The sequence below is a fragment of the Eubalaena glacialis genome, chromosome 5 (assembly GCF_028564815.1).
Source record: "Eubalaena glacialis isolate mEubGla1 chromosome 5, mEubGla1.1.hap2.+ XY, whole genome shotgun sequence".
Classification (NCBI taxonomy): domain Eukaryota; kingdom Metazoa; phylum Chordata; class Mammalia; order Artiodactyla; family Balaenidae; genus Eubalaena; species Eubalaena glacialis.
In genome coordinates, this window is record NC_083720.1 from 49954941 (window position 1) to 49981086 (window position 26146).

General features: G+C 39.4%; 1 protein-coding gene and 1 non-coding gene across 5 annotated transcripts in view; one reads left to right on the plus strand and one right to left on the minus strand.

Annotated features, from left to right (window-relative positions):
- ADGRA3 (adhesion G protein-coupled receptor A3) overlaps positions 1 to 26146 on the minus strand; it is a 125075-nt gene that overhangs the window by 75242 nt on the left and 23687 nt on the right. For all 4 annotated transcript variants that reach the window (XM_061191280.1, XM_061191279.1, XM_061191278.1 and 1 more), the window contains exons 2-4: positions 18143 to 18214; positions 4521 to 4592; positions 377 to 448 (exon numbers count right to left, since the gene is read on the minus strand). In XM_061191280.1, coding sequence (XP_061047263.1) covers positions 377 to 448; positions 4521 to 4592; positions 18143 to 18214 — 216 coding nt within the window. The remainder of the gene's footprint in view (positions 1 to 376; positions 449 to 4520; positions 4593 to 18142; positions 18215 to 26146) is intronic.
- On the plus strand, positions 6557 to 6682 carry LOC133092831 (U6atac minor spliceosomal RNA). Its single transcript, XR_009701184.1, has one exon. It is a non-coding gene; the product is annotated as a U6atac minor spliceosomal RNA (small nuclear RNA).

A 26146-nucleotide genomic window follows, 5' to 3' on the forward strand; every position in this document is an offset into this window, starting at 1 on the left:
CTTTCTAACGATCTGGACCATCAGCTCAAGTTTCACTTCTTCCAAGAAATTTGCCCAAAGTGGCAAAGCTTTGATCATGTCTCTCAATGTGGACATGTTCCCTGGGGTATATACTACATCGTGTGTGTGTGTGTGTGTGTGTGTGTGTGTGTGTGTGTGTGTGTGTGTGTGTGTGTGTTGGGACGGAGGATATAATGCATTGTTATGTTCTGATGACATTATATCTCCATGATTAAATTTCCAGCTCCTTATCTCCTACCACTTCTGTAACCTCTACAGTTGTTATTTTAATATTAAACATATAGGTGGTCATAAAAATTTGGGTACTGGTTCAAATGCTTCCTTGTATTATAATATGAAAGAAAGAGGTACTTACAGCCTAACCAGATTGGTGAGTCCTCGGAATATGTCTGCATTCAGACACCCTATTCGATTGTTTGTCAGATCCCTAGAGAGAAAGGGAAAAAGTGTCTTCAATTAGTTCTCTTGGTTAATGAAGCTTTCATACATTCAATATTCAAGAATGGCACCCAGGTATCACACAAGTCCTATCTTTTAAGCATCTCTGAAATATTCACCTATCTCAAGTGCAGCACTGAGAGAAGAAATAATCCTTGCTTTCACTTACTTCTGGCACGTACAGGCTAAACGCTGTTTAATTACAGTGTCCTTGGTATTTCAAGCATTTACTCCTGTAAAATGACTCAAGATAAAACCGAAGTAGTAAAAATGAGACTCTATCCTACTGTCTGTGATGATCTACACAGCTAATCATGCTAGGTTAAGTTAGGGAACACAGCCTGATCTCAGGCAACATCCAACGGACAATGGGTAAAAGGGCAAATTACCAAAATGTCAAAACTTTTATTTCCTCAAGAACATCTGAAACTTAATGCTTTCTAATTTCATTCCTTAAATACTCAGAATTTTTGACTGTAATGGAAAAAACAACCGAGTTAGCTTTTACTTTACAGATCTGTCATTTATGCTCCAAGTCAAATTACTCTTTAACTATATCTAGGTAACGGCCCATTTTTTCCAGTCACTCCTAACTTTGATAGTTCCTATCAAATGTTACTTTCTATCCATTTTCTTCTTCTCATCAAGCCATGAAACTTTTTTCCTTTTATCTGTGTGATAATTTTAGTAAGTATTTTGTTCTATCTTTCTACACTATTTTTCTTCACACCAAGCACAGGGAATACAATTTTACATTTCAATCAGATTACATTTTAATTGGGAGATAACTGAGAATTTCTTCAAATGAGACAGCATGGTTTGCAACATTTTCCATCAGTGGATTTAGTATGAAAGCCCTAAAACAATTAATCTTAATTTTTCTCAGTTGTTAGATTTGGAATTATTGATCATTTTGAATTTCAATAAAAGAACTAAACAAACTTTCTAAACCAAATTTAAAAAATATTTTTATCATATTTTCTTCAATGCCCATATTATTCTCTGTAATAGAAAAGCATATATTCTTTGAATTTCACTCTGAGTTACTCTTTAGAGGCTTGTACCACCCATTTCTAAATTAAAACTGTCAGATTCTAAATTGCATACCTGGTAATGGGAAAAAAATGTATTAGTCTGATAGAAATTACAAAGACTTTGTATTTGAATCCGGTACCTACTCATTAACTTTTTCCTCTAGATATTTCAAAAGCTAGTTTAGGTAATCCTGGCTTTCAAAAATTTCATAGCACTGCCTTCCCTTTCTTATGGAAACTTTTGATTAAAAAAAAAAATCTTAAGCAATGCAAGTCTTTATCTGCATTCGCTGTGCTCCAGCTCCTCAGAATATTAACGCTAAGTATTTAATCATGTGGGACTTTTTTTAAATTCCAGCTGATTTTCCTCTATTTCTGGGTTTTACTGTTTAAGAAAATTAGACATCATCTTGTGAAGTGTTGCTTAAACAAGCATTTCTGTGCTCTATTCATTATCTTGTCTCAATTCTGAGCTTTAAATGGTGTAACTACCACTGATTCTTTGGGAAACAATTTCATTACAGCTATACCTATTTAAAATGGAATTTAGGTATTGGTAATGGGTTTTCATTTGAATTGAGAATCAGCTTGAATTTGTTGATAAAGCAAAGGAGAAACTGAATGGGTCTAGGTTTTACCTACTTCTGGTAGTTTATTCTTCAGAAAGTCACTTAATCTTCCTGATCCAAATTATCTATAAAATAAAGGCAAAGGCATGGGACACTTACAAAAATACTTTACATGTGGCTGCCGAGTGACATGCACAATTGAAATGAATGAATGATTTAAGGCCTCATAAGAAAAACTGCCTGTAATCTAGAAGCAACTAGCAGAATATCTTTATATCTCATTGAGTTTACGTATAGGACTCTCTCAGCTTACAAGCTGTATACCGTAAGTTCAATTACAAGTTAGCTGTCTGGAATTAAGAATGAATTTTCTAGTGGGAAGAACATTATAAATGACAATTACCTTCCTAGGCAAGAACACAAGAGACTACTTAATGTGTAATGCAATGAAAAAATGCTAAGGCAACATCTGGGACAATAATAGTAATTAAGTTAAGTGCTACTGAACAAGAATTATATTTATTTATTTTGGATAGCAGTACTTGAAAAATTATTCACTGAAGGATAAAGAACTGGATGGAGAACCTAAGATATTCTATAGTATCCTTGAAACATCCTGATGAACCTGCCTTTTATTAACAGTCAAGTTCCATTCAATCTCTACCTTGACATGGAGATATTATCAGTATTAATCTCCCTATTACCAGAAAACAGAACACAGTGGTGTGGATCACAGAAGGAGAGAATGAGTGGACTTCTCTGGCCATATGATGCCACACCCCTCCCTCCTTTTGGAAAAACAAGTTGGAAGGAAAAATATTCTAGAAGTTCTCTAACTTGAGCATCTAAATCACTAGGAGGGACTGTGGAAACAAAGGTGGTTTAGCCTCAGTCCCAGAGTTTGATAGGGTATGTCTAGCACCTACACTCCTGCTCCCCACATGAGGACTCACATTCCTTCCAAACATGATGTCACTTTGCCCCAGTAAGAAACAAGAAAATGACTCATTGTTATACATCAAGCTCAGTTAGCTGCTGCCCCTCCACTCCCTAATGACTGTTTCTGGAGATGCACGTAGCCTATTGATGGCCGTGTTCCGTGCCCCTGCCTGTGTCAGTATGGCTGAGTCCTAACAGCTTCAAAGACTCTTAGCAGCTGAACTCCAGCTACTGTTCCATCCCTCCGGAAGTATATTCCAATTCCATATTCAGGTTCTTGGTCGGTATATACGATTCCACTGAACTGCAAACTTTCCAAGAAGTGTCTGAGTTACCTTTGTATCTCTAGAGCCTAGCTCACTACTGGGCACACAGGATAGAATCAATGAATTTTTTTGTAACTGAATTGATGCTGATCTCTGTCTTCCCACTTCGATTACATGGCTATACCTGGTTGATACAATTCAATACTTCTACTGAACTCTAAACCCAGCTTGATCCAGTGCAACTCTGACGCCACAAATCTCATCACGTCAACGCCACAATGAAAAAGTTCTGCCAGTCCCTACTGTCTAACAAATAGATTCCAAATTCTTCAACATGGCAGGAGAACATCAAAAGCCTAGTTCCTCCCTGACCAGCCTTACCTCCCAACGTTCTTTTCCCCCTTTCTACTTGAAGCTCTGGCCAAAGGACATGTTCTTTCACACTTATGTCCACTCTGCTTAGGATGCTCGTTCTGTTATTCTTCAGTATGTATTCACCGTTCAGGGGCAAGGTCAAATCTAACAGCTGGCCGCTCTCATGGCAGGTCATTCCCCTCTAAGGTGGTCCCCCTCCTTTCCCTGGCAGATTACTATCATTATTATTTAGGATGTATTTGCATTATCTATTTGCCCCCAAGAGTCTGTGAGCTCTTCCAGAGAAGTCAGAGCATAGTAAGTAGCCCGCACTTAGTAAATACATTTAGTAGGAATAAAGGGTGGTGGGACAGTCCACATGGCTTGAGCATAGGGTGACCTCTCATATATGAGCATGTTCACACAGCAACCATGACATGGGCACAGTAAGGGGAGCAGGGGTGTTTAGCTTCAGAAATAATAAAAACTGGTCTTTAGGTTTTGAAATGATAATACATAGAGAAAATATATGGAAAAATGGCAAGATTTTAAATCATTAATAGAAAGGGGCCTCAATTTTTAGGGCATTTACAATAGATTGTTTAAATGTATTCATAACTTGAAAATCATCTACAGATTATGACAGCTGGCAAAGCCAACCATCATGATTTTATTACCGTAAGAGGGATGCAACCATCTATCACCAAACAAATTACTGTATAAATAAACTGCCTTCTAAGCTACTTACACTAAACACTCTGTTTCTCTATCTAGGACCTGGCTAGATGAACTCCTAAAAATTATTAAAAAGCCACTTTTTTTATCGTGTTAAAGTTTAAAGTAGGTTAACAGTTACTTATAATGGTTCAAACTCATAAGTCAGCAATTCAAACACTTACAATCTTTTTAGCGATGACAGTCCCCAAAAGGCACCTGGATCTATACTACTAATAAGATTGTTTCGGAGGTCCCTGTTAAAAATAAAATAAAAGTTATTTATATCTTGACATTGTAAGAAATATTTAGGCACACTGCACCTATCTGCTATACAGAAAACAACAATAATAATAATGGTAGGAAACTGAAGCCAAAAAGGTTAAGCCAAAATCACCCCAGCGGTAGAGCCAGAATTCAAAATCAAGAAATCTGGTTCTGAAGCCATTTGTTTTGGTCAATATAAGAATAAAGGTATATGTCAAAAAGATGTGTGTCCTAATATTCCAATTCAAAGTTATGACTAAACTACAATCTTACACATTATTTCTACAATCTCTTCCTTAGTATGCTACACTTCAGTTACCAAAATAAATCAGACTATATTTGTCACAAGCATAATTAAATTTTTTTAAACCATTTTCAAAAATATACACTCTAAAATTCATGTCATTTGGTTGTTCATATTTTTTCCTCCCCAGGCTTCCATGGCTAGGTTTTCTATAAAACAACATGTTAATTCACAAAATACATCTCAAAGCAATGATCCACCAGCTCCCTATACAATGGCATCTGATAGCAGTCACAACTGACAGCAGTCCCCTGCTTATCCATGGGGGATACATTCCAAGACCCCCAGTGGATGCCTCAAACTGAAAATAGTACCAAACCCTACATATACTATGTTTTTTTCCCTATACATACCTATGGTAAAGTTTAATTTATAAATTAGGCACAGTAAGAGATCAACAACTAATTAAATAGAACAATTATAACAATATGTTATAATAAAAGTTATATAAAATCGGTCTCTCTCGCTCTCTCAAAGTATCTTATTATATAAATGTATTGCCTTTTCCATCTTAACTAAGGGCTTAATACACACTGTGGCCATCACTTTTGCCAAGTGAGGTATGACAACAAAACTAGTACAAATTTTCTTCCTTTTTCACAATTTCAAGGAGAGAAGATTCATTCTTACCATGAATCTAATCAACCTCAGCATACAATTTTTTTCCTCTCCTTATTAAAGTCAAGAACTTTCACCTTTTTACTTAAAGGAAGCACCTTACAGCTTCTCTTTAGCACATCCAAACTGCCAGCATCAGTATTCTCACGCTTTGGGGACGTTATTAAGTAAAACAAGGGTGACTTGAACACAAGCACTGTGAAACCTCAACAGTGGATCTGATACCCGGGATAGCTACTAGGTGACTCATGGGCAGGATATGCTGGACGAAGGGTTGATTCACATCCTGGGTGGGATGGCGCAAGATTTCATCACACTACTTGGAAGAGTGTGTAATTTAAAACGTAGGAATTGTTTATTTCTGGAATTTTCTGTTTAATATTCTCTGACTGTGGTTAACCATAGGTAAATGAAACCACGGACAGCAGAGCCTCGGATGGGGTGGGGTGTCTTCTGTATCCCCATTCTTCTCCAGGGCTCCGCTCTCCCATGCCAGCACACTACCACTGGGGGCACCAGTGAGCGTCACAGCCGGATCCCTCCTCCTGGGTGGATGTGGACCACCTGCTAAGGCGCTGCTGTCCTCTGGGTGCCTGGGCTCTGCTGAGACTCCCCAGTTGCCCCATACAAGTGTCCAGCTAACCTTTGTAGAGGGCTGACCATCAGCCACAGGAGTGCTGAGAAAGAAGCAGAACAGTAGCCCACTTCCCACATGCCTGCCAGTGGCTGACCCACAGTTCAACTCTGCTAGACACCCAAGGTAGGCCCATTCATCAAGACGCACTCATAACCTTGCCCAATGGAGGCTTGAGTGGCTTCTGGTCATCTCTCAGAATGCCTCAGGTCAGACTGTGAACAGAAACTCTTTCCAATTTCTCTTCTTCTGGGAGTCTTTCTGGAACAATGGCAACATTGCCTCCTCCGTGTGTGAGATTCTGACGCCAATCCTCGTAATTATCTATCATTGTCCTCATAATTATTCAGCTTAGGGATACACATGGAGTTGGTGAAACAATACAGAAATGCAGAGCAGTGTTGTGTGAAAGGAGAGAAGGTTAGCACTCCCCTTGACAAGGATGGAAGAGGCCTTCGGGCCTGACAACATGCATACGGTTAAGGCATTGCCACCTACTTCGTGGCATCTAACCACTGTTTTTGTCATACAGAGTGAAGTAAGTCGGAAAGAGAAAAACAAATACCATATGCTAACACATATATATGGAATCTTAAAAAAAAAAAAAAAAAGGTTCTGAAGAACCTAGGGGCAGGACAGGAATAAAGATGCAGACGTAGAGAATTGACGTGAGGACACGGGGAGGGGGAAGGGTAAGCTGGGACAAAGTGAGAGAGTGGCATTGACATATACACTACCAAATGTAAAATAGATAGCTAGTGGGAAGCAGCCGCATAGCACAGGGAGATCAGCTCGGTGCACTGTGACCACCTAGAGGGGTGGGATATGGAGGGTGGGAGGGAGACGCAAGAGGGAGGAGATATGGGGATATATGTATATGTATAGCTGATTCACTTTGTTATAAAGCAGAAATTAACACACCATTGTAAAGCAATTATACCCCAATAAAGATGTTTAAAAAAAAAAGAAATGCAGAGCAAAGCACATTGCAAACCCAGGGTGGCAGGTACCTCCCCAGGTTCTTCAGTCCCTCACTTAAGTTGAGAATTAAAAGGCCTTTCTGAAAGTAGATCCTGGACCACTGGTGCCGCAGGTTATCACAACACTAAGGTGATGTGTCTCAGGACCTTTTATAATTACTGCCCCATCATGGCCATTCTAGCCTGTGAGAAGCAGCCTAAATTCTCAATAGAAAATCCTCAGTTTGCTTTCTCAAGCATCCAACTTGTCTACTTGTGCTTAAGAAAAGGACACCGAGGAAGGCTTACTGCAGTGAGCACAGATCCACATGTTTCCTCCCAATAATGAGGGAGCCACATTCAATTTTACGGACACCAGCTAATGGAAACTAACCATTGTATGGCCTGCTTCATTACTTGCTATTTTTTTCTAATGGCTCATTCTAACTACGTCTAACTAAGACAGACAAGCTACACAGTTAGGGTTGGTTTCTGGACAGGTTTCCTGGCAATTTCACAAAAGCATCCTGATGAAACTGGCCGTCTGCTCCTCACAATGCTGGTAAGTCACTGCTGTAAACCCAGCACTCTCGATGTGCCATCAACCGTGGCTTCCAGCACTATCCATGCTGTTTCATACAGGGTGATAGAGGTTGACCAGAAATTCTCGAGAATTCTCCTCTGGAAGTACAACCACAACCGGTGAATCCTGTGCACGTAAACGTCATGCCCACCAGCAAACCCTGTCCTGCCTTTTCCATGTCTCACTCCCATCCTAACACATCATTCTTCCCTAGCTGGACGCAGAATTGCAATCCCACTCCCGATCCTCCAAATCAGAGCCAGGTTCTTCTAAATAAAACTGAACCCTCGGGTACCTTGAAATTCTTTAAATAAAGGCAATGACTATTAAACATAGTATAAAATCTATGCTCTGATTACCATTACTAAATTAGTATTTCATTGACCCAAACTCAGATTTTATGTTCCACAAAGATGGGGCCTTTGGGAGGTGAACAGGTCATGAGAGCAGAGACTTCATGAATGAGGTTAGCGCCTTTGTAAAAGAGACCCAGAGAGCTCCCGCATCCCCTTCCGCCAGGTGAGTGAGGCTGCAGCAAAAAGACAGCCAACTAGGAAGCGGGCCCTCACCAGACACCGAATCTGCTGGTGCCTTGATCTTGGACTTCCCAGCCTCCAGAACTGTGAGAAATAAATTTTTGTTGTTTATAAGCCACCCAGCTTATGGTATCTTATTACAGCAGCCAGAATGAGCTTAGACAGATGATAAGTGGATGAAAAAGTAAACCATGGCTGAGAAACAGAATTACATTACCTGACCTTAATGATAAAAATCTTTTTAGTAAATTAGAGTTAGCCACAGAATTATTAGGATATTCATAGTCAGACAATGTAGAGACTGCTGCATCTCATTCATAACCACTTACATTTCTCAATAAAGGTAGAGGGTCATGATGCAATTGACCTTCAGATAATTCAGAAAACGTGTATATGTAGGCATATTCCAATATAAAGGAAAAAAATAATGGCATGTTGTTACTAATTACTGGGTAAGTAAATTGGTGATATGGGAGATTACTATGGGAGATTATTCTTTAATTTTAATTTTTTAACTTTAATTTTTCTGTATGTTGAAAATTTTAATTAAAAAGTTGGGAACAAAAATAATTTTTAAGTCCCAGGAATTACAACTAATCATCAGGCCCAACTTATTAGTTCCCATCTCCCCTCCCCAACCAACCCCAATCCTATACCTCAAAGAGATAAGATGATTTTAGGAGAAAATTCAATCAATATGTTTTTGACCTACATTACACAAGCAAAAAAGTGCTGCAAAAAGAAATATATAATGTCAGTTCCATTTTTTAAAAACATATGTTTCCCTTTTCAGATTTTAAACAGTATCTACAACAGGAAGTGATTTAGATAAAGCAGTACATAAATTTGTGGCCAATGATGTACTGCATGTGTTTCTACAAAATACCTCTCATGAATAACCGAGGACTATAATATGATTTAAAGATACACTTTTTCTTCAATAATAAAGAATCCTTGACATAGTATATAATATTTAATAATAGCCATATTAATCAGGTATTGCCAAAAGATATTTATAGTCAGATTCTTTAACACCTCCCACTTCCCTTCACCAACCCACAGCTTCCCTAGTGAACACGAGTCTAACTTTAGGATCTATGGCTAAATCTGAATATGTTGCATCATTAAAATATAAATGAAAAGGCGCACAAGAATTGCTTAAACAAAATTAAAGGAATATCTTAACTGTTGTTAAAAGGGCTAACTAAGTCCTTTAGGAAAGAATGCAAGGTGTATCAGATAAGATGCTTTTTAGCTGCAAGTATCAGAAACCTTTACTTCAAAAGGCTTTAACAATAAAAAAATAATTCTCAGGCATTACAAGAAATCAACAAGTAGAGCAGCTTAAATGGGTGGTTCCATCCATCTCTCAGATCCACCCTTCTCAGAATGTCAAGTTTGCCTCCAGGCTGACCCTTAATCAGGGTGTGACATCCAGGTCCAGAAATCACCTCCAAGCACAGAGTCATGAAAAAGAATGGACACTCTCCTTGTATCTCCTTAGGAGCCAAGAAATCTTTCTCCAAGCCTCACAGCTAACTACTCCTCATCTCTCATTGGCAATGCCTCTATCAATCCCTAGAGAAAGAGATGCTGTGGTGACCTAGAGCCATCATTTGGTGTGGAATGAAGGTTGGAAAGTCAAACACATTGGCCACTAAGCAATTCTAGAGTCAGGAATTAAGAGTATATAGGGGAGGTGTGTCACTAAATACTGGCAAATATATAACACAACCCAAGAATGACAATAAAAAATGAAGAGGGAGGTGGGAGACAGGAAGGATAAATGGGTGGATGGATGAATTGATGGACAAGGTTAGAGACTGTAAACCACGTGTGGTTCCCTTGAGCAATGCCTAAGACACAGTAACTCTCAAAGGCTATTTATTAAATAAAGGATCCTCACCTTATTTATCTGATCAGCAACAACTGAGGCTTGACCCACACCCACCTCTCACTCCTCACACACTATACTTTCTCTGAGGCAATCTCATCACTACCTTGTCTCTGGACTCAAATTTGTATCTCTAGCCCAAACTTACCACTCCTCTGAGTTCCCTATTGCATACACAGGTATCTAACTCAACATCTACATCTGGACATCTCACAGCCACCTCAAAAATCAGCATAGCCCAAGTTCAATACGGTATCAGAAACCCTAATCTTGTGCTTTATCGAGCCCCCCAAGTGATTCTGATGCACATCAAGTTGGATAACCACCAATCCAGGCTAGGGCACTGGTCTCTAAACAGAGATTATGGGCTTTAAATGATCTTTGATTTAACACAGCTCCCTACTTCCCCCTTATCCTCACCCCTCATTCCAGCAGCCAGAGCATCTTCTGCTCACAGTGGCTCAGAGTAAAGGCCAAGGTCCTTACAATGACCTACAGGGCCCTCTACAATCTACCCCTCACCCCTCATACCTCTCTGGCCTCACTCGGGTCTCCCTGCTGTTCCTCAAACAAAAGCAGCATGCTTCACAGCACAGCCTTTGCACCTACTATCCCTCTGCCTGTAACGTTCTTTCCCCAGGTAACTCAAGGCTCAATCATTTGCGCTAAGCCTCTGCACTATCACCATGCAAAACTCGCATACACACACAGTGCTGACACACCCAAACTCCACTCCATGTTTTCTTTACCCACAGTACAGTCATCCCTCAGTTCCAGGACCCCCACAGATACCAAAATCCAGATGCTCAAGTCCTTTGTATAAAACGGCATAGTACAGTCGGTCCTCCATACCCATGGAAGGTGGAACCCTGGGTGGGGGGGCCGGGCAACTGTACTTATGCTATAAAGCTGCTTGTTGTGTTTACTATTCTGTTTCTCCCCATTGCAGCAGAAGCTCCATGAAGACAGGACCTTTGCTGTGTTCACTAATGAATCCCAAGCCTAGGAAAGTGTGGGCGATTAATAAATATCTGTTGAACAATTTTAAATTAGCTACTCAGGAAAGACTTAATAATGGTTGAGGCAATATTTGTACCAAGCACTGATATTAGGCCAGTTACCTTTTTAATGGTTTTAATTAACATGATATAACAAATCTACATCAGTTATCCACTGAACGTACTTTTAAAAGAATGCAAATTAATCCTTAAAAAAGGCAGACCATAACCTAGTTTCTAAGATGTCATAAAGATTTAGGTATTATGTCCTAAAAATAAAAACCTCAAACCCTAAATTAAAGAAAAACTCAATCTAAATATTCCTACTTAAAAAGAAAAAAAAAAGCACACACACTCTGCTACTTTCTTATAAGGGACAAAAACAAATATTGGGTTGGCCAAAAGGTTCGTTCAGTTTTTTCCGTAAGATGGCTCTAGTAGCACTTAGTTGTCTTTAATTTCATTCGAAACAATTTGTTAGATTGTATCATGACAGCTGTCATATCAGCATGCGTTTAAAATAAAAACTTATCAAAATTGGTGAATTTTTGTGTAGCCATTTTAATATTGAAGATGGAAGAAAAAAAGCAACATTTTCGGCATACTGTTTTATTATTTCAAGAAAGGTAAAAACGCAACTGAAACACAAAAAGAGATTTGTGCAGTGTATGGAGATGGTGCTGTGACTGATCAAACATGTCAAAAGTGGTCTGCAAAGTTTCGTGCTGGAGATTTCTCTCTGGACGATGCTCCACGGTCAGGTAGACCAGTTGAAGTTGATAGTGATCAAATCGAGACATTAATTGAGAACAATCAACGTTATACCACGCAGGAGATAGCTGACATACTCAAAATATCCAAATCAAGTGTTGAAATTCGTTTGCACCAGCCTGGTTATGTTAATCGATTTGATGTTTGGGTTCCACATAAGTTAAGCGAAAAAGAACTTCTTGAGCGTATTTCCGCATGCGATTCTCTACTTAAATGTAATGAAAACGTTCCATTTTTAAAACAAATGGTGACGGGCGATGAAAAGGGGATACTGTACAATAATGTGGAACGGAAGAGATCGTGGGGCAAGCGAAATGAACTGCCACCAACCACACCAAAGGCTGGTCTTCATCCAAAGAAGGTGATGTTGTGTATATGGTGGGATTGGAAGGGAGTTCTCTATGATGAGCTTCTTCCAGAAAACCAAACAATTAATTCCAACAAGTACTGCTCCCAATTAGGCCAACTGAAAGTAGCACTCGACGAAAAGCGACCGGAATTAGTCAACAGAAAACGCACAATCTTCCATGAGGATAACGCAAGACCGCATGTTTCTTTGATGACCAGGCAAAAACTGTTACAGCTTGGCTGGGAAATTCTGATTCATCCGCCATATTCACCAGACATTGCATCTTTGGATTTCCATTTATTTTGGTCTTTACAAAATTCTCTTAATGGAAAAAATTTCAATTCCCTGGAAGACTGTAAAAGGGACCTTGAACAGTTCTTTGCTCAAAAAGATAAAAAGTTTTGGGAAGATGGAATTATGAAGTTGCCTGAAAAATGGCAGAAAGTAGTGGAACAAAACAGTGAATACATTGTTCAATAACGTTCTTGGTGAAAATAAAAAATGTGTCTTTTAGTTTTACTTTAAAACCGAAGGAACTTTTTGGCCAACCCAATACGAATGATGGAAAACAAGCAAGCTCTCAAATGAAAACCAAACATTTAAAAGAACAAAGTGGTAAGCCTAAAGAAAAAGGATCCATTCTAGATGGAGTCTGTAGAAGTGTGTCCACCTGCACCTGTTTTACTTTGTGGAACACTTAATACATCCAAAAAAAAGAAAAAAAAGAGAAAATTAATCCTCTTAAGAAGTCCATTCTTCAGCCCAAAAGAACTGCCAGGACAGCTTGCCTTGCAAGTTTACTTGATCTCTAGGGCTTATCTGCTAGCTAGCTCAACCCAGCCAGCCCTGTTATTCTACCCTACGTGCCCTACCCCACACTACTAAGCCTATCCCTTATTCTGCATGGCCTGGCTACAGTAATTTTAAGGCCAGAGCTTTAAAGTTTTGGCCCTAGTCTGAATAATTTCTTGACCTATCACTTGCTTTTTACACCACATCCCTTTCTGCCATATTTTTAAGTTGTTTGATTTGTTTGTTCTCATTTTCAGGGGTCTCTAACTAGCCAAAGCAGGCTGCAAACATTTGGCTGGCTATGTCTCTCAGGCAGAATTCTCCCAGGCAGGGTGTAGCGCAAGTGGCTTTATTCGGGAAGGGACCTCAGAACACACTAACAAGAAAGTGGGGAAGTGAGCCCAGAGAGAGAAGAGAACCAATAAAGGGGGCATTGTTGAGGCGATCTCTGCTGTGCTCAACTGATACTCAGCCCCCTGGGCACCTGTGGAAGGCAGTCTAGAACACACTCAGGGTCGTTCCTCTTGGGGTGGTTACCCACCATCTGCTCTCAGTCACTGTTTGAGGGTTGCTGAGGCAGGGGTGGGCGAGTGGGGCAGCTTTCGTTCCAGCAATGGAGCAAAGAAAGCTCTCAGAAAGAGCAAAGAAAGCTTTTGCATTTGGAAGACTTAGGGAGAGACACTGAAGGGCGAGTGTTGAAGGAATAAAGTCCGCTACAGTGTTTTCAGGTGACTTTGAAAATTTTGAAAATGATGTCATTAGACAAACATGAAGTCATTTATTTGGCTAGCTATGTCTTAAGTTGGGTTCCCCAAAAGCAGCTCAGGACACTTCTAAAGCACTTCCTGGCAAACCAGCAGGCTGGTTTGTAGAAAGAACTCTCTCTCTCTCTCTCTCTCTCTGCTAACAAACCCCAGTGGCTAGTCCGCTGCGCCCCTGGGAAACTCTAACAGAGGGTCCTAGCCCATATGCCTCAATGGCCACATGACCAGTTCTCCTGCTCCTACATCATGCTGGATCCTGCGAAATTGGGATTTGGCTTCCCCAGGAAAGAAGCCTCAGATGCCCCTTGTCCTTGGATCCAGAACCTTATATTGCTTTCATGGGATCTTTTTCCCTCTCTCCCCTCATCCCAGGCAGGGATGGGGAGGCGAGCAAAGACAGAGCCCTTTCCTGGGGACCCACCAACATGTAAGCTCTTTCTATACTCCCTCTAACTCTCCAATTAGCCCAGAGAAGGTGTATTGAGGTGAAGAGGAATTTTCTTTTTTTTTTATTTTAAATCTGCTTCAAACCTCTTTTTTCCATTTAGGGTAGGACTTCAGGAATTCACTGGTCAAAAACTGAGTCCTTTTTTCTGTCTTGTCATCCCTTCTCCTGAGGTAGAGTAATTAGGAAACAGGCAGGGAAAATACACATCGGTTAATCTATCAAAATGCTACATCATTGTCATAGGCTGAACTGTGTCCCCCCAACTGTCTTATATTGAAGTCATAACCTCCAGTATCTCAAAATGTGACTGTATTTGGAGACAGGGTCTTTAAAGAGGTAATTAAGTTAAAATGAGGTCACACAGGTGGGCCTTAATCCAATATGACCGGTGTCCTTACAAGAAGGGGAGATTAGGAGACACACACATAGGGAAGACTTGGTGAAGACACCAGAGGAAAACAGATGGCAACCTATAAGCCAAGGAGAGAAGCCTGGAACAGATCCTTCTCTCACGGCCCTTAGAAAATACCAACTCTGCCAGGGCCTTGATCTTGAACTTCCAGCCTCCAGAACTGTGAGGAAACAAATGTTTGTTATTTAAGCCACCCAGTCTGGGGTACTCGTTACGGCAGCCCTAGCAAACCAATACAACGATTACATTCACAGAGATTGTTTTGGGCTCTATTTCAGACACAAAGTCCTAAAGTCTCTGCAGTCCTGGAAGAGAAGCCACCTAGATACACTACTGATCGTGTAAGAGCCAGAAGCAAACCAGAGTCCATGAGAAGCATCTTACAGGGATGAAAATCACAGAAGGGTACAAGAGATATTCTTTGGGTTCAGTCGCAGGATGAGGACAGCAGTGCATAGACACAGGGCAGGTTAGAAAGCTAGGTAACCAGGCAGAGAGGGAAAATGAGAAGCATTATGGAAACAGCAGAAAGTATGAATGAAGAGATTGTTCAAGTAGTTAGTATGGAAAGTACTAAACGTATAGAGTCTTTAAAATTAGCAAACCCAATCAGAAAGCAGCAACATGGTGGAAACTATAAATATGAAAGATGGTGCTGTGCCCTAGGGGAAGGAAAGCCCCCAGTCCTCTTCCACACCTTCCTCTCCGAGGCCCCTGCACCAACACCCTACTTCCAAGCCCAGGTGGAATAATGGGGCAGCGCTAGGGAAGGTCTAGAAGCTGGCAACCAGCCTTGGGTAGTGAACTCCCACAAAAGGGTCAAGCAACTGGCTAGGGGCTCTCTTTGGTCTACCTTGTGCTCTGGAAATCAAGTGAAACAAAGGCCAGGGGCACTTCCACGAGAGGCCGCGGGGCCCTTTGCAGCCTCTGGTCCCAGGAGGAACGTGGAGGAGGAAGGCACACCACCCAGCTCGTGCCCACAGAGGAAGGCCCTGTGGGTGGGGAGCTTCCTCTGGGACGCTTGCCCCTCTCCTTCCTTCTCGGGGCCAAGTCTTCCAAGACTGCAGTCGGAGCCTAGCTCTACCATCCCTGTCTCCTTCTGTCTCAAGTGGGCGGCTCTCCTGCAAAGACAGTGTGAGAGGCAGCCATCCCCCCAGGCATGCGCGACCCGCCTCCGCGGCAGTGGTAAGGCCAAGGTTCGGGCCTAGGCTTGGAAGTGTACATAGAAAATGCCAAGCATAGGGCATGCTTAGGTAAAGATGATCCCCAACAGAGGAAGCCCGGTCACAGAGTCATCACCGGGATTTCAGGCTGAAGCCCCCATCAATATAACAGTCTTTCAAAGTCCCCCAGTGTGTGTGTGTGTGTGTGTATATATACACGTATATGTACATGTATATACATATGCAGATTATATACATATATGTACATATATACATGCATACCTGTACACACGTGTGTGTGTTTCTCTCCGGCCCTATATAAGAGAGATGGTGTTCCAGGATTCTGGTATAAACAGCCCCCTGGCTGAAAACAATAGCAACATTTTAATATCATCTAATATGTTGGTGGCAACCTAATGTTTCTAACATGTACAGGGATTTATTTTCAACAAATGGCTAAAAATAAGGCCAAAGACAAAGGAAATTAAAAAATAAATGTAAAAAAGGAAGGTAATTCACACCATAGCACAGAACTTTAGCTATGCTGCCCACACTTCTGATGTACATGAACCACCACAGCAATCCTGGTGCCAAAAGTAACTTGTGTTTCTAAACACAACAGACACCACTTAACACCTAGGAGTGCCTATCATCCTTCCTTGGAAAGGGCAAACCGCACTGACCCTGCCATCATTATGAGCACCTACTCAAAGCCTGACAATGTGCTACTTGCTAAGGGTATCTGTCAGGCACAATGACTCTTCTTGCAAGGAACAGAAAACCAAACAGGAACAGGCTGCCTCATTCAACTCTAACAGTCCAGAGGGAGTCATACTCCAGCGAGGTCCCGCCAGCTCCCCTACACTCACCCTGATGGGCCTACCCCACACTCCTCAGTGTGTCGGCTCCGGCCCAAGCCCGCAGCACCGTGGCTTCTGTACCAGAAGTACGAGCATCTTTTCTGGTGAAAGTGAGGAAATTCCTCTCCCCAAAGCCCCAAGCAAATCTCAACTCAATTAAACTGGGTCAAATGCCCATTCCTGAACCAGTGACCATGGAATGTGTGTGGACTATCCTATCAAGAAAAGGCCTAGAAATGAGGTGCAGCCAGCATCCTCTGAAGCACATTGACTATGTGGAACGGAACATGAAGGCTTGAATGAAAACAGAAAAAAAAAAAAATCTGAGAATTAAGCACCGCTGTGCTGAGATCATTTTACAGGTGTGTGTATACACGTGTATACATACACATGTTATATGTATACATATGCATACATGAATGCACTGCTATATATGTATATGTAAATGCATATATATATACACACACACACACACATATATATATACACACATATATATATACAAAAAACCTAATTTAAAGATGTTTGATCTTAATGGAAAGAACAGAGACCTGCATAAAAGGATGAAGAACTCTGGATGTTACATGCTTAAATAACACATCTGTGTCAAAGCAATAAAGTCCTGTGGGAATCAATTGTGGCAGAAGACACTAAGTAAAATAGTCAAGGAAAGGCACACAGAAGGAGAAAAAGTGAAGCAAAGAGAACTAAGAAAATGAGGAAAGTCTGTTATCCAACAGAAATGGAGATGCTCACTGTGACTGGCTCCCTGATGTATCCGAAACGTTATCCTAAATGTATGAGTAATATGCGAATTTGAAATTTGATCCTAGAAGAGCATTCAGCACACAAGCAATTAAATATCCATTTTTAATCCATTAAAAACTCACCAAGGCAAAAACTAAGTGCTACTTGTCACACATTTTATCAGAAGCAAAACTAGACCTCATCAAGCAAAACAGAATTATCACATTCAAAGACGGCTGAATAAAATAGTCAAAGTTTATCCAAAAGTACTTCTCCTAGATGTGTTTTTTTTTTGATTCTACTGGACTATCTTATAAGGCATACACATTATGACAGAATTTCAAAATAGCATTGAGGCTTTAAAAGCCACTGGTCATCCAACTATGATGCATGGCCTGTTTTGTAAATAAAGTCACATCCACATTGATTCGTGTATGCATTCTCAAGACACTGGCATAACTGGGTCACTGTGACGGAGACCATATGGCCCACAAAGCCTAAATTATTTAATATCTGGCCCTTTACAGAAAGTTTGCACTTCTCTGCTTTAATGAATTGTTTCTTAAAATGCAATTCTGAGATGTTTTATAATAAAGTATTGGGAAAACTCAATTTTTATTTTGAAAAGTTGAGAGTTTAGTAACAGACTTACAATGAAAATGCAGTAAATAAAATACCAATAAGAGATGATAATAAAAGAATACTCACAATCTTTCAAGGAGACTTAACCCAGAAAATGAGCCATTCTTCAGCTCGGATATTTTATTGTTACTCAGAATCCTAAAAATGACAAAAAAAAAAAAAAAAAAGGTAAGTTGCCTAATATATGTACACCATCAATATCAAAGTAATTTAGCTTGTTATGTTTAAATCTAAATATGAGGAATTCTAAGAAGTCATTTATTACCCAAAGAATTTTTGAGATGCCTGACAAAAAAAAGGGAGCTTCTTTCTCTGAGAAACGACCCAAAATAGCTAACTTGCACATCTTGTCACATCTTAAATTGTTCCTGTCACACTGAGCTAAAAATTTTGAAATAAAAAGGGAGAGAGGTCAACACAAAATAGCTCTAAGTTCAGTATAAAAATAAAGAATGCCACGTACATTTACATAATTAATCAACTTACGTAAGTTGAATACTTAAAAACTGGAAACAATAGAAAAATGCAGAACAAGTGCTCTACAAAATACTGACTTTAAAAGAAATAACAGTATCTTCCAGATACCATTTCAATAATGCTGAATATTACTTGTAACTTAACCATACACAAATCTGTATTGTGTGAAAATATGCTTTTTGCACACACTCACAGACACAGGTAGCTGTATTACAATACTACATCTCATGTATTAGGATGATGCTCTTAAAAAAAATGAACTGGAAACAAAAAAAAAGATTTAAAAGAAGTCCTAGTTGGCAGGACTTGCCTAAGAGCAGACAATGTGTACATGACCTTGCTTCCTCTCAAGGCTTTGTAACTATGCTCCTTTTGCAGCTTGGATGCCAACACAGTAAGTCCCCTACGTACGAACCTTCAAGTTGTGAACTTTCAAAGATGCACACATGTGTTGCACAAGTGGTTGTGCTTTTAATGAAGACCTGATGGAATTGGAGGCCCAGAGAAAAGGACTAAGAGAGACAAGAGGAAGAAGAAGTAACTGAAGAGATTCATGACACAGGAAATAGCATGGAGATTTTCTTTACTTCAGGAAACACTGTTAGTTTTTGAGGCAGAGGACCCGAACATAGAACGGTACACGAAGGTTGCAGCAGCCATTCAGAATGCAATCCAGTGCTACCATGTCATCTGTGAAGAGAAAAAAAGACCTACTATCCAGACATCACTGGATCGTTTTTTCAAGAGGGTAGATAGAATTGAATCTAGCAAGGCACCAGAACCTGTGCCGGCAATGTCAGGCGTGAGTGAAATTGCAGCTTGCCCTCTGTCTTCTATTGCTGACAATCCTTCAGCTTTACCATCTCCCACCTCCTCTCCCGCCTCCAGTCAGTAACTCTTCTTGCCTGTTCACTCGATGCCAGACCTGTATGCCAGCTGTTGTACTGTACTACTGTACTTTTCAAGGTACTATATTGTAAGATTAAAAATGTTTTATTTTTTGTTTTTTATGTATTATTTGTGTGAAAAGTATTATAAACCTATTACAGTATAGTACTGTACAGCCAGTTGTGTTAGTTGGGTACCTAGGCTAACTCTGTTGGACTTAAGGACAAACTGGACTTATCAACGCACTCTAGGAACGGAACTCGTTTGTATGTAGGGAATTTCCATACAGGAGAAAATGCAAAAGCTACCTTACTTGGGGGAATGACACCCAGATAAGGTAAATGAAAAAACCAAGGCATAGAAAAGTTAAATTAATGGCCCAAGATCACACTAGTGGAGGCAGAGGCAGATGTGAACCCCGGCACGCTCCACTCCAAACCCCACATTCTTCAATATACACCAACGTTGGTCAAGAGCCACTCTTACTGGCATTTTAGCAGAAAATTCTCCATCCCACGCAGTGTTGCAACTTCAGGGGCACCCTCACACTGCATACAGGCTGAGTGCTGCCCCCGACCTGGGACGGTGCAACACTGTATAAACAAATGTTAACAGAGAACACCCCTGGGTCATAAGATTTCAGGTATTCATTTTCATTTTGTCTACTCTCATCTTTCTTTTAAAAAAAAATCCACTATGTGTATGAAAACAAGCAAAAACAGCCATTTGACTGATTTTCTTTGGCTTTAAGTGGAATTTTTTTTTTAATCCCGCTAATGCAGGTTAACATTTCACAGCATTTTGGTGAGATGATTAGGGGCTTCTAAAGTCAAGCATACTTGTGCTTGAAGGCCAGCTCTATCACTTTCAAATTACACTAGTCTTGGGCAAGTCACTACATTTCTCTGTAACAGAATTCCTCATTCATAAATGGGAAGAACAGTATCTACCTCATATAACTCTAGAAGGAAAGCAGAAAATGCCCAACATACTCAGTGAGTATTAAGTTTAAGTTTCTATTTCCTTGGTTCTAAGACACACATCTTCCCTCATTTTAATGTTTCTGAAATCAAGATGTATCTGGCAATCAAAGTACATTACTATGTAGTATTTTCTCTCTCCAAGCTGTTACTAAAGCAAAGATGGTGATCAAAAACATGCCGGGCTGGGGGGAAGGGGGGAGGGATAAATTGGGAGATTTATAATAAGGACCTACTGTATAGCACAGGGAACTCTACCCAATACTCTGTAATGGCCTATATGGGCAAAGAATCTAAAAAAGAGTGGATATATGTATATGTATAACTGATTCACTTTGTTGTACGCCTGAAGCTAACACAACATTATAAATCAACTATGCTCCAATAAAAATTTTTTTTAAAATGCAAATGAAAAATGATTCGTATCCTCAAGGAATTTACACTTAGCAAAAAAAAAAATAAACATCATAATCACATTCAGAAATGCAAGTTGGAATGTGAACTCTACATACTCAGTCAGCAAAGACAGAATTTAGTTTCCAATATAAAGCTTAATATTCCATTCTTACACCTTTGGGCAATTTTCACATTAAAAAGACCAATAGCATGAACTACAAGATTTTGTTCATTTTAACTAAGCATATGTAATCTTAAAACAAAATAAAAATTCAAATTCAAAAAAAGCCAATTAAAACACCATTTTCTCTAATCAAAATTACAAGAGGTTTTTTCAAGTAAGGTGGTAGGCATGGGCAAAAGCAAACTTGGACTTGGACATGGCCACAAGGTCACTGGAACAATATTTCTCCAGCCGCCTAGCAGTCCACACCCAAGAGCCACCGGCCTTGCTCTCCTAAATAGGCACTGATCCTAAGCTAACAAGTTACCAAATCTGACAAAAAATATATTCAATAATCTTATTCAGACATGATTTATAACAGACGAAAACTGGAAACTACCAAAGAGTTCAGTTTGTGTAAGAGGAGTAGTTAAATGATGGTACACCAAACAACAAAATGTTATACATCCATTAAAAAATGATGCTTTTAAAGGAAACTTAATAAAAAGGAAATTGTTTACAATCAGTTAAAAAGCAGACAATAAAACTGATATCATTGATTGAAAAGAATGCAGAGACAAAAAAAAAAGACTTGGAAGAAATACATCATAATGATCACTATCTTAGTGATGAGGCTTCTACTTCTCTTTTATTCTTTATAATCTTGCAGTATCTTTTGAAATATCTAGAATAACACTCTTATTTTTAAAATATACTTTCTGATGATAAACCTAAGAATCTTAATTACCAAGTATAGCTTGAAATTGACTTAATTTTGAGTATAATTATATCTTAGAAATAAACACTGAAGTAAGGAATACTTTATTTGTGCTTTGAGATTAAAGACTCGCATTTCTTATTTACATTCAAAAAAGATTTATGTAGTGACTATTTGCAACTTAAAAGGCAGTAGTGCAAAGAACAATAGTGTTGATATCTAGAGCCCAAGGTTTGAACTGAGACCTCACAAGTAATAAGTGATTCCATCTGTGACAAGTCACTTCACTTTTCTAGGTAGACTTCCATTTCATCAATTTTAAGACAGAAAAGATTAGGCCAGAATGATCACCAAGCTCCTTCCAGCTTCTTTTAATTTTCTATAATTATTCATGTTGTAATGAGCAAAGCTGTCGAACTTGATGGTGACTGAGAATTTACAACCAATAAACCAAAAGTAAGGAAACAAAGGAAAACAACACAATCTACCAAGCTCAGTGCCGTTACTATCCTGTTTCTGAATGAAGAATGAAACCCACATATAGAAGTAGCTTGGGAAAAACTGCCAGGGTGGTAACTGAATTATACTCACTTAGATTCGGTATTGCTTCAGCAAAAGGACTGTCATTTGCTCAGTCATAAAGGCTTTAGTAGAATAAATGATAGATTTTATTGAGAGTAAAAGGGAAGACATTTCATCACACTTAAAAAGTTATAACTGTAACCTTAAAAATACAGTTTCAATATATTCAGTCTACATATTACTTGATGTGTTAAAGGATTTTGTGCAAGAAAACAGGATCGGTGTGAATAAATCTACTCTTCAGACAGCTTTTACACTCAATTTTGAGACGGAGGGACTGTGGAACTAGCAAATGCATAATATCACATAACACATAAACCTAAAACCTATTCATACTCAATATTTTTGCTGACATCTTTGAAATTTCAAACTTTCTAGGAGGTAACTAAATGAAAAATATAAAACTTGACCAGAGTTATAAAGCTTATTATACATACCCATTTCTGTTCTATACTAATGATGTTACCACCACATTATCTATAGACAACACCTCTTGAATTTAAACACAAGAAGAGTTTGTTGTCCATTGCTACCATTTAACACAGAAACAAGTTAGTTCAGTATATCATGTATGCTGAAACATGAAAAAAGGAGTAAGACTTAACGCAGACATGTTTTTTAAAAGAATCAAAAGTTTATGGAGCAGAAAGAAATAAAAATTAAGCATTACAATTTCTCAGTTGCATGCTATTCCAACTCCCAGAATGGAATGCTGTTCACAGCATCCACACCCTGTATGGCAGAAGACACAGAATAATTTTCCTTTTGAGAGGAAATGAAAATATATTTCAAGAGCATTAAATATTCAGAGTAAACGTTAGGAATATAATTCTTAAAGGCAATATAATTTCCTGAATGAAAAAAAAACACAAAAATAATCAAATAGGGTCATTAGAGTGGATTGAATGGTGTTCCTCAAAAAGATACATCCCTCCAGAACCTGTAAATGTGACCTTAATTAGAAAAAGGCTGTTTGCGATGGAAGTTAAGGGTTTGAGACTGTCAAGAGATGAGATTGTCCTGGATTAGGGTGGGCCCTAAAGCCAATGACAAGTGTCCCAGAAGAGAAGGGGAGAGGACACAGAGGGTCATGTGAAAACAAGGGCAGTCTCAGAAAGAGAAAAAAAAAAAAAAGAGAAAATGGAAGGCAGGCAGATTTACAAGCATAATAACCAAAGATTTTCCAGAACTAAGGAAAGGCGCAAATGGGACTATGTTTTTAAATGTAGTATATTTTAAAAACTTCTTTTTTGGGACTTCCCTGGTGGTCCAGTGGTAAAGAAACCGCCTTCCAATGCAGGGGACGCGGGTTCTATCCCTGGTTGGGGAACTAAGCTCCCACATGCCGCAGGGCAACTAAGCGCACGCGCCACAACTAGAGAGAGAAAACCCGCACGCCACAACTAAAGAGAAGCCCGCGCACCGCAACGAAAGATCTCACATGCCGCAACTAAGACACGACACAGCCAAAAAATAATAAAGTATTTAAAAAATGACCATTAAAAAAAAAAAACTTCTTTTTCACATTTTTAATGTTAAAATATAAACAATATTTACAACTACTATCAAAGACAAAGGACTAATTTCCCAAATATATAAAGAGCTCTTAAAAAAAAAAAAAATTCCCAATAGAAAATCTAGCAAAGGCCATGAAGAAACAGTTCAATAAAAGTAAACACTAATGGATCATAATCATATGAAGGGATATACAACCTCAATCACAAGAGAAATGTAAATTACTAAAATAAGACACCATAAATCACTTATCCGAATAGGGAAAGATGTGATAACACATTTTATATTCGGAGGGAAACAGCCACTCATATTTTGCTATAAATCAGTAAAATCACTATGGAGAGCAAAAATACAAATGCATATATAATATTTGATTCATTTATTCCTTCTGGAAATTTACCCTAAAGACATACTTGCACATGTGCAAAATACAGTACATGTTATATATTAGTTATATATTTAGATAACAAAATTATTCATTGCACTATTGTTTATAAAAGCTAATTACTGGATATTTAAGTTGGTCCCAGGAATATGGGATTGGGTTAAGTGATCCATTAAATGGATACCATGCAGAACGGGAGGCTGGGAAGCTCTTTAGATATTCATATAGAAAGACCAGAGACATACTGAAGACTGAGGGCATACATTTACATATTAAAAGTTACCATCCCTTGACATTTCTGATTTGCTCAAATAATGCAAATTGATTCTGTACCAGATTTATCATGTAGAATAACACCTGTTACCACTACATCTTTATCAAGAACAAGAGGCAATATGGCTAGGCTACACTTCTGAGTCACTAACCTCAAAGGGCACACAGCCTAAACCTTTAGGGCCAACTGTGATAAGTTAAAATCATAAATGTTGCCTCCTCAAAAGTGAATTTTTTTTTTTTTGGTTTTTTTAAAAAGTAATTAATTAATTTATTTATTATTTTTAGCTGTGTTGGGTCTTTGTTTCTGTGCGAGGGCTTTCTCTAGTTGCGGCGAGCGGGGGCCCCTCTTCATCGCAGTGCGCGGGTCTCTCACTATCGCGGCCTCTCTTGTTGCGGAGCACAGGCTCCAGACGCGCAGGCTCAGTAGTTGTGGCTCACAGGCCCAGTTGCTCCGCGGCATGTGGGATCCTCCCAGACCAGGGCCCGAACCCATGTCCCCCGCATTGGCAGGCAGACCCTCAACCACTGCGCCACCAGGGAAGCCCCAAAAGTGAATGTTTAATGCTTTGCTTCATTTATCCCACTAATAAAAACTGGTTACTCCCCACGTTCTCTTGGGGGCAGCCAAATCCAACCCGCCACCTGTCTGCTTGACAGCCCATGGGCTCTAAAAATGGTTTTTATGTTTTTAATGGTTGAAAGAAAACCAAAAGAATATTTTATGATACATGAAAAAATCTATGAAACTCAAATTTCAATGTTCTTAAAGTTTTATTGGAACACGACCATGCCCATTTGTTCACATATTGTCTACAGCGGCTTTGATGCTATGACGGCAGACTTGAGCAGTGCCCACAGAGACTGTCTGGCCAGGGAAGTCTAAAATATTTACTATCTGACCCTTTACAGAAAAAGTTTGCCAACTCCTGTTTTAGTGTACTCTGTCTCGGCTTATTCTGTTTTCAGGCAAATGAAAATCATGCTGATTTCTAAATTAATTCCTCCTAGCAAGTAAGAATAAGAGTATCTACTGGATTTCAAAACTCTCCATCGATTTGAATAATCTTTATTTTAAAATCACATTTAATTCCGCATGCCATCAGCAATTACACATATTTTGTCCCCAGTATTATCAGTTTGTTCACCATTGTGTCCTTCTAATTGGATGCATTCATTCATCCATTCATTCATTCCTGCAGAAAAAATTCTGGGTGTTATGCTTCAGTCCCTGCGTGTCAAAAAATGTTTTGCCCTCACTCCGTCATATCATCTTGTGTGTTTTTTTTTTAAATAAATTTATTTATTTGTTTATGGCTGCACTGGGTCTTTGTTGCTGCGCGCGGGCTTCTCATTGTGGTGGCTTCTCTTGTTGCGGATTCCAGGCTCTAGGCACACGGGCTTCAGTAGTTGTGGCTTGCAGGCTCTAGAGCACAGGCTCAGTAGTTGTGGCACATGGGCTTAGTTGCTCCACGGCATGGGGAATATTCCCGGACCAGAGATCGAACCCGTGTCCCCTGCATTGGCAGGCGGATTCTTAATCACTGCGCCACCAGGGAAGCCCATATCATCTTGTTTTAACAGCACTTCTCATTATCGGAAATTACTCTGTTCAGATATTTGTCTATTTACCATGTCTCCCATGACAAGGTAAAAACTCATAAAGCGTAGGGATCTTTTCCAACTTGACTGT